General features: G+C 48.0%; 1 protein-coding gene across 1 annotated transcript; it reads right to left on the bottom strand.

Annotated features, from left to right (window-relative positions):
- Nucleotides 1-1176: 1176 nt before the first annotated feature.
- On the bottom strand, nt 1177-9127 carry OTP (orthopedia homeobox). The gene is made up of 3 exons (XM_024732758.1): nt 9091-9127; nt 7392-7801; nt 1177-1707 (listed from the first exon to the last, which is right to left on the bottom strand). Exons 1-3 carry the CDS (start codon nt 9125-9127, stop codon nt 1177-1179), a joined length of 978 nt encoding a protein of 325 aa, XP_024588526.1.
- Between the last annotated feature and the right edge of the window lie 467 nt (nt 9128-9594).

Raw genomic sequence — 9594 nt, forward strand, 5'->3', positions numbered from 1 at the left:
CACAGAGCAGCGAGGAGAGAGAAACGGAAAAAGGAAGCAAACAAACCCCAGTCCTGAAGGATCCAGAAAAGATATGTGGCTTGTTTTTACAAAAGGAAAATTTTCTGTTTATTTTATTCTTCCTTATAAAGACTTATCAAAATTGGTAAGATCACCTCTTCATCACATGACTGCTTTAGTCTACTCCAGCCACCCAATCCACTGTTATGTTCCTCCTGAGAAGCCTTCCCTCAATACCCGCACACAGTTGTGCTTAAGAAAATAAAAGAAAGATAAAATAAAAGCATTCTTTTTCAAGCCAGTACAGGGCTGCATGGATGTGACTGGGTACACAGGGCAAGGAACGGGTGGTGGGAGAGGAAAGAAAGAAAGGAGTTCGGAGCAAGAATACAAGGATAAATCAAACTATAATCTGTTGGGTCCTCAGATGGCGGTTGGTAGTAGATGCTTGTCCTCCTTTAAGACAAAAATCCCTAACATTGTGCTGTCCCTTGAACACGTCCGTGTGTGACCTAGGTGCACTGTGTATGTGTGTGTGCGCGCGTGTGTGTAGTGTGAGAGTGAGCGAGAGTGCGAGTGTGTGTGTTTCTGCCCACAAACCAGTCCATTGGTGTCTGATTTCAGATCCTGAGTCTACTCCCTGGTAAGGAAAATGACGGGAAGGATGCTTTTTGCAGGGCGCGGGAGGAGGGGCGTGAGGTGCAGGCAAAGAAGGGACCGGACGCGAGGCGGTGGGCGAGGGGGCCGCAGGCGTCGTGTAGAAGGTGTGGATGGGAATGCAGCCAGTCAGAAGGCCGTGAGGAGGGCGCGAGCACGAAGAGTGCGAGCGGGAAGGCCGGGGGTAGCGAGAAAGGGTGGGGTGAGGCGCTAGAGACCGGGAGGAGGGAGGAGCTGCGTGAGACGGGGAGGGGGGCTTTGGGGAGGCTGGGGAGAGCGAAATCAGGCGGAGGGGTGGCCTCGCGGTCTGGGGCTTGGGGTGAGCCCGGGAGAGTGGAGGACAAGGGAAAGGACCAAGCGAGAGGTGGCAAAGGCCTGGAGGGGGAAGGAGCTGGGGGCCGGGGCCGGGGGCGGGGCGCCCGGGCCAGGGCCCAAGCAGGGGCCCGGGCGCTAGCCGCTAGGGCCTCGGGGCGGACCTGGGGGCGGTGCCGGGGGCGGAGCGGGCCGGGCGCGGCTGCATTAAGTGAAGCTCATGGAGACTGTGTGCTCTAGCGCCTTGCGGCGGAGGGAGGCGATGCTCGTGCCCCGCCACACGTCGCTGCTGTCCGGGGAGCTGCAGAGCTGGGGCGAGCCGGAGACATTGCTGGGGCCGGGGAGGGAGGCGGGCACCATGCCGGGAAAGGCAGGCTGGTAGAGGTGCGACTGCAGCCCCGCGCCGTTGGAGCCCGCCAAGCTGTTGGACAGGCCCATGGAGTTGGGCGGCGGCCCGGCCGCCAGGCTGCACTGGGACAGCGACTGTGCCATGGCTTGCTGCCTGCCCAGCGCCGGCGGTAGCGGCAGCTGCGACACTCCCGGCATGGCGGCTGCCGCCCAGCGGGTGTCGTTGGCATGGAAAGAGCACAGGCTGTCGCCCATGGCGGCGGCGGCGGCGGCGGCGGCCGACGGGAACTGAGGCAGGCCTGGCGTGGGCAGCAGCGTCCCCGGCGCACGGAACACGTTGGTGGTCTTCTTGCGCTTCTTCCACTTAGCTCGCCGGTTCTGGAACCAGACCTGGAGCGGGCAGGGCGGGAGACACACAGGGCGCTGTTAGCCGGCGGGCGGGCCAGGAGGGGCGGGGGCTTGAGCCCTAGAAACCCGCGTCAGGTCCACCCACTCAGCTCCAGGCCGAATAAGTGCCATCGACCCGGCACGCCCCCCGCACCCAGCCGGTGACCCTGGTTTTCCCCCAGCTGGAATCAACCGGCGCCCCTTGCATCCACCGGGCGCCAACTCCCGGGGTCCTGAGTGATCGTGCCCCGGAGCGCTTACACACGGTGCAAACATACACCATGCGCAGTATTCACGCCCCTGCACGCTGGCACCTTCTGTTCGCTGCTTAGATGCACAGGTCTGCAGGCAGGCATGTGTCAAGGCTGGACACACAGGTGTACAAATGAAGATAAACTTGCGTACCCATGTGGCTTAATAGCGTGCCTTATAACAATGATGGGGTATAGAATTTTCTGAAACGCTGTAACTTTGGAAATTGATGAAGGGCCGTGGATGACATAGCCAGTTCCAAAATCGAAAGACAAAGGAGAACCCCTAACGCCATGGATGACAGAGCAGAGAGGTTAATATAGTGATCCGTGTGGGAAAGCGAGCGCCACTGAGTTACAGTGTTGTTTGTTTGGGTCGCCACCGTGACTTCTGATTCATAACGACTGGTACTGCTGCCACAAGTCCGTGCCTCATTCTCAAGCCCCTCCAAGGGTACCTTTATCTGGGCTGTGCAAGTGTGCTGGAACCTGCTGCGGAGCCCTAAGCCTCAGGGCCTTCAAATCTATTATTTTCAGGAACTTACTGAGGATCCCAAATAACAAGGCCTCCAATTCCCTCAGCCCCACCCCACCCCTCGTTTCATCTATAAACTAAAAGCAAATTTTCTGACCACTACAAACTAAAAGAAGTCAAGTGTAAAGCTCACAATAGGTATGAATCAAATTTAATTTTGCTTAAACAAACCCAGATGTCTTTTCAAAGGAGATGTGTTTTATAAAGTATACTCCAAAGTGAGCCTGTTAGTTCTTTCTTAACAGTGACCCTGGAAGTTCAGACCTTACCAGACAAATTTGTCTATGAATGTCAAATTCACCACCACAGGGGAAGGAAGGGTTCTTCCTGAAATATATCAAGTAAACTGCCTGACCAAGATAACATCCCTTTGCCCCATATTTAAATTTGATCTTTTTATTTAAAAAAAAAATGCCAGCATGCCCACTTGGCAGGCTTACTGTTTAACAGTTGTCAGTTGGAGGCTTACTATGCATAAATATAAATGATGTGGGACACAGCTCAGGTACTGATTGAATTTTCTCATAATTTGGCCAACGCAATTTGACCACCATATTCATGGCCAAAAGATAATGCGTTAATCCAAGCTATTCAGTGTTTATTCGGCAAACTAAAGCATCATGAGTATGAGTACCTGACCGCCTTTCCCGGTAAACCGGCTATGCACAATGGTTTGTTCACACCCGTGCACTCTCTATTTACCAATGTGAACGGCATTGCAATCTGGAATCCTCTCCCGCTTTTGGGCTGGCCCTGGCCTTTCTACCCCATCGCCCACCACCTTATCTTTCTCTGGTTTCTACCCCACTTCCCATGTTTCCGCCTACTGCAGTGTCCGGATTGGGTAAAGATGTTGGGTCCTTTCCCTACTAAAGCCCCTTGAGCTGGTGGCACGGCGGATTAATGAGGCAGCAGAACCCTAGGTGGAGGCTGGGATCAATGCGGCAGGCCGCGGATTGAGCTGTTAGCGGCCTTCTGCGGAGAGCAGCCCGCAGGAGCCCAGGAAAGCATAGCGAGGAGACCTGCTGCCAGAGGTCGCTTTGCATTATCCATCCAAGGCTGGACCGGATGGAGCCCTAGACAAGGGACGGTGTCTGTGTCCAGACGGTCCCCACAACTCACGCTCCGCACCCGGATACATTTTTAAAGATATCTATGAATACCGGTTCCTAGCACCCTGCTAATGTCAGTGAATCCCGAAATGTTTGAATGTTTGGGGGCGGGCACGGGGTGGGGGACTGGGGAAAAAAGCAGAAGAAAGGGGGGAGAAATTGCCCCGAAGAATCTCAGTAAAAAAACACGCCTGCCAGAAAGGTTTCTGAATCTCAGGTCCAAGCGGAAAAGAACAGCTGTTGAAGAACTAAATATTATAGAAATAATCGAAAAATCGTGCTCAATTATGTTTGAGGGTTAGTAGTCAAATAATGGCTACAAAATTTTTTATGTTTCATGGCTTACTGGGGTTGGGAAAAAAATCTGCATGGGGTCTGAGCACCTCCGTTCCAAGCTATGATGCATATGCTTTAAAAATGTGAATGTTTCCACTTGAAAACTAGAGCATGACAGATTAAAATGCAGGTAAAACCTAAGGGAGATTTTGAGAATGCAGAGATGACAACTCCAGGAAATATATTAACCGCAGCCATGGCCAACTTTGTACTCAGTTTGAAATGCAGCTCTTCTCAGAAAATACTTAATACAACAGTGAGAATCTAATGGAGGTTGGAATTTAAAAATCCACTTTCATGATATCTGCTGTTACAGTAATATAGACATACTGTAAATGTATTTTAAAATATATAGACCGTTTAATTCCCCACCTATAAATGGCTCAGAAATAGAGAAAGAGAGGGAGAAAGAGAGAATATTACTTTTTTCCCCCTCGAAGCAAATGCCTTATGAAGATCTCACTGGAATCCAGCAAATGATTAATGTGAAGATTTGGGAGGAAATCTGGGGAGCTGTATTAAAGCCTAGATCTCAGGTTCATTTCAATCAGCCAGCCGTGAACTCTGGGCCGAATTCATTACACTTTAATAGTGCTGGGAGAGGAAGAAAATGCAATTTCTCATTCCATTAGAAAACTAGAAAATACTCTTGGCTTGTCCCCCTATTAAGATGTGGCAGGTGACAGGGCCATTCTGGGGGACACGGTCAATGGAATTACAGCACATTATTTTTGTTCGTATAAAATATTGAAAGGCAAGCCTGGCTGTGCAGAAGTTATTTCACTGATTTGGTTTTTATGTAAATAAAATATTGAAAGTTAATTAATCCGTGCTAGAGACTAATGATTATGCTTATTATATTGCATTTGATCGCGTAATTTGCATGATTCTCGCATTGCTGCTTAATAAGCCATTCCAGGTTATAAATAATTCTGAAATTGGTTTCTAATAATGGCATGCTATAAAAGGAATGGTTTTATTATACTAGCCAGAAAAGAGGAGCGATATCAGACATGGAATTGGCCTCCGTGTGAGTAGAGGTGCTTTAATAAATACTTAAAAGTATGATATATGCCAGATATAGATAAAAATAAGTATTTGAGATCATTTAGTCTAGAATCAAAAAGTATCTTTAAAAACATACAATTGCAATAAATTAAATGTTTAGATCATTTTTAATCAGTGCAGTGGCCCCATGTACTGAAAAGAATGTGTGGCAATCTGTTAACTATAAAGAAAACTATGAAGTACTCATCATATAAGAACATAAACCAATTACTATTTAATTTGAATTTGGTCAAGGAGCAACGATACAATGAATTGTGAAGTAAATACATTTTACATAAATTATTCTTGCATTACATTACATAACGTTAATCATTTTGAAGTGTTAATTAAGAAGGTTATGTTGATCTGATTACTTTTTAAACTATGGAACATTATTTTTAAAAATATTGAAATTGCCATTCTATTAAATTGTTCCTATCAGCAGTATCAGGCTATTATCTTTGGTTGAACATTATTGTTGAACAATTAAAGTACTTTGTCTCTATTCTTCTTGATTATTCTTCTGTGTACTTCTGAAAATAACTGTTTCTATTACATAGTTTGTGTTTTATTTCATTTACAACTTTTTATATTAAAAGAATCACTGCCATTAACCTTTGGAAGACCTAATAAAGTTTAATAGACCTCATTTTCTTTTTTCATAAAGTCAGTTGTCCAATTATATTTTATTTGTGGTTCTAAGTTCTATTTTAATTCAAACTAATTACTAGTAAGCCAAGGTTAAGCAATAGCATTTTAGTCTTTAAAATAAAAATTATTATATAGCATTTCTCTTGAGTGACAAAAAATTTATGAGTTTTGAACTGACAGGATTTTAACAAGCCAGTACTATTATGGACGGTAATGGAAATATTGAAATTGTATATTTCTGTTAAGATTTGAACTCAATTTCAAAAGATTTAAAAGAGGTGTGAGAAAAAAATTAAGAGCACTAGTAATATATTTCTGCACAATGCAATTAACATGCCTTTGATGCTTAATTTCAATGGCCCATGATTCAGGGCTTCCAGAGTTCACTAAGGAAACCACCCAGACTTACACTGAGTAAAAATGTTAATCTATATTATACCCTGAATATTACTATATTAATTTGACCACTTTAAGTCCCTAATGACATTTTTTTCTGACTATTTAAAACAGAAACATATGCTATTTTTCCAGGTTAGACTATCTTTAAAAAGCAGAATGGAGACAGAAAAACTCAACGCCGTGATTAAGGACACTCTTGTCTCTTCTTAGACCAAATGTAAAGTAACTGAGATCTTTAAACTTTGATGTTTAAAATTTGTAAAGCGAAGATAGTTAAAATTTGTAAAAGCAGCTAGAGCTGAGATCAACACCCAGGATAAGGAACAGAAAATACCACGTCCAAGACAGGAAAGGAAGGTTTCAGAACCCTGGATAGCTCAAGACTAAGCGCGTGCCTTGGACTTTCACCTCCAGCACCTGTCCATAAAATATTTGACATAATGTTTTCATTCTTCTAAAAAGCAGAAAAAATCCGAGATGCATTGGACTTATACTTTTATTCCCCGATTTTCAAAAAAATTACAGGTGTGGTTTTCTAAGTCACATGTAATTTACAACTTGGATCGGGGTTGGATGAGAACAAGGGGTCAGTAATGATTTTGTCTACTGCCGGTCAATCTTTCCTCCCCCAAATGTCCTTTCTTCAAATCGGAGATCTACAAGAAAGCCCTCTTTCCTCCCCACTCCCCAAGTTACCTTAGGGAAAACCAGGACTCATAGTCTGTGGGGGATCGCTCCGGCCTCTCCCAGCGCATTGGTAGGCCGCCAAGTTCAAAGCCTTTGTAAACATCAAAGCTAGGGGTGTTTTGCCTGAGGGCGGTAGGAGTGTGATAAGCAGGAGAATAAAGCTACACCGTAAAACCCAGGTGTAGATCTTTTATGAAATGTGCCCATTTCGCCTTGTTTACTCCCTTTTCATGTTTTCTGTATAATTGTTGCATTCTCCCATTTATCCAGACTCTTAACACAAACTCATTAGGGGATAATGAAATGCTTGTCAGTTACGAGAGCTGGAGTGTAATCGCGTGCTGGACTTAGCCGCCTGGGAGACACAGAAGGTGGGAGACCCGGAGGTTCCCTTCTAAGGCGGAAGGAAGAAACCTAGCAATTGAACGACGCCGGCTTCGCTTTTGAGGAGTTTCTGCGGGGATGTGGCTATACTGGCAGGAGATGGGGGCACTGTCTGTCCATCGATGGGGCCAGTTTGCGGGCAGAGGAGCTAACTTGACCCAGGAAAGCATAGGTAGAGGAAGCGCAGCCCAGGATCCCTGCAAGGGAAGGAAAGACCCTGCTTCCTTTGCCCAAGTCCACCCGCCCCCTCCTTGTCTTCTGTCCTGGCGCCCAAGCCCAGCGTACCTGCACTCGGGACTCCGTCAGCCCGATACGGAGCGCCAGCTCCTCGCGCATGAAGATGTCGGGGTAGTGAGTCTTGGCGAAGCTCCTCTCCAACTCGTTGAGCTGCGCCGGGGTGAAGCGCGTCCGGTGGCGCTTCTGCTTCTGTTGGCCCTGCTGCTGACCTGCTTGGCTGGGGTTCGGGCCACCTTGGGGCCCCGGCTGCTTGTCCGGGTCCTTTGAGCTCACCGCCAGAGAGGCCGGCGTAGAGCCCACTGTGGTGATGTCCTCCCCGGGCAGCAGAGTGGCTCCCTCGACTGGGTCGGAGTTGGGCGCTAGGTCCCCCGGATGGCCCCCGGGGTCGGAGCCCCCCACGCCCAGCCTACACTTCACCGCCTCCCGGTGGCCCAGAAGCTCGGCGGCATCTTTCATACCTGAGGAGGCAAGGGGATGGTGGTCACTACTGTCCTGGCCATGCCAGGAGGGACTGTTCTCCCCGCGAGGTCCTTTTTCAGCCCCATCCTCGGCTCCCTCTGAGCCCGCGGTTGCCCTACGGAGCAATCTCCCGGGATGCTCAGCTGGGTTCCCCAGGATTTGGACAGCCAGGCTGTAATACCGCCTCGCGGCCCTTTCCCCTCTCTCCGCCGCGGGGTCCCGTAGTAAACAGCACATGCTTTCTTCTCTCCCACAATGAAACACTCCCAGTCCCGGCAATGAAACATGCCTCGGAGTCCCTTTCATGAACCGTACCCCTGGTGCCCCAGCAACCCGAGAGCATATCCTTCGACCAGGAGGGGAAAAAGAAAAGAAAAGAAAGAAAAATTAAACGATTCCTTCGTTGCTGCCCCACCTGCGCTCAGGCAGCCTGACGAACTCTACCACCGGCCCTCAGTTGATTCCCTCTCACTTTCTCGGAAGACGAATAAGTCTCCAAGCTTTCTACCTCCCGAAATCAACCCAAATCAGCTCCGCCTCCCCCTCAAATCAGAGAAAGTGTTTGGAAAATGGAGTCACATCCATCACCAAAGATTCCCAAACCGGAAACCCTGAGCCCAGTAACCCAGACAGCATTAAGGAAACTCAAGTAAACTCTCTAGACATAACAGTGAATCAAGCTTTAGAGAATTCAACTTTTCTTTCCGGAGAAATAAAAGGCGCATTCCTCTCGGCCACTGGCAATGACGAGTCCCTTTGCAGGCCGGATGCCCGTGAGGATGAATCTGGCTTTTCTCCTTTCTCAATGAGCACACTTAGCAAATCCGCTTCTACTGCAGCGGCTTCTCCTTCAAGACCGATTTTTACAAATTCAACCATACTCAGACGAGGAAGAGAGAAAGAGGTAGTGGGGAGAGAGGAAGAGAGGGAAAAAGAGAAGAAAGAAATCTCAAATTAACGCAAATAGGAGGTGAAAAGAGAGAAGGAAAAATGCCTCCAAACAAATTATCACGGGGTAGGTCGTTCCCTTAAAAAAAATAATAAGGGGGAGGGGGAAAGAGAGAAAATAAGAAAAACAAAAAGTAACAACATTTCCCAACTCCTCTGGATCTACATATTCCATAGATTTTTTAAAAAGACGATGTTAAATCAAATTAAACTTTAATGCAGCACAATTACTTTTAAAGAAATTAGTCCATTTAGGGCACATTAAGGTAAAATAAGGAACAAATTGACAATTTCCTGCCGGGGCTTCTCCTGGCTGCCTGGGCGAGAGCCGCGCACTCACCTAGCCTGGCGTCCAGGAGGTCGGCGTGAGACAGCATCGCGCACCGCTCCAGGGTGAAAGCTGTTCCCCCCCAAATTTTAGCGGTTTTAAGTTATTTAAAATAGATATAAGCTATAAGCTATACGATATAGATATATATAGATCACCTAAATGAAAGAAAATTCGGTTTGTGGTTAAAAAGGGGGCTTCTTGCATTATAATGTCCTTTAGAGAGACGGGGAGGTGCTTAACAGTTGAATGAACCCGTGAGCAGCTCGGCGAGGGGACCAATCAGGAGGGCAGCCTGCAAATGTCAGCGCCCGGAGAGTCCCCCACTCCGCCCGCCCGCCCGCGCCCGCCCGAGGAGGCGGCAGCAGCGGCAGCCCTGGCGGCTCCAGCCCCGAGCAGCTGCTAAAGCAGCGGCGGCCGCCTTGCCCTCGCCCTGGGCTTCTCGGCCCGACCTCCGATAGTTCTTCCCAGGGATTTCCTCCAGGCACACCTTTCCTTCTCCTTGTTCCGCCCTGC

Source organism: Neophocaena asiaeorientalis, unplaced genomic scaffold (genome assembly GCF_003031525.2).
Source record: "Neophocaena asiaeorientalis asiaeorientalis breed wild unplaced genomic scaffold, Neophocaena_asiaeorientalis_V1.1 scaffold515, whole genome shotgun sequence".
NCBI classification, from domain to species: Eukaryota; Metazoa; Chordata; class Mammalia; order Artiodactyla; family Phocoenidae; genus Neophocaena; species Neophocaena asiaeorientalis.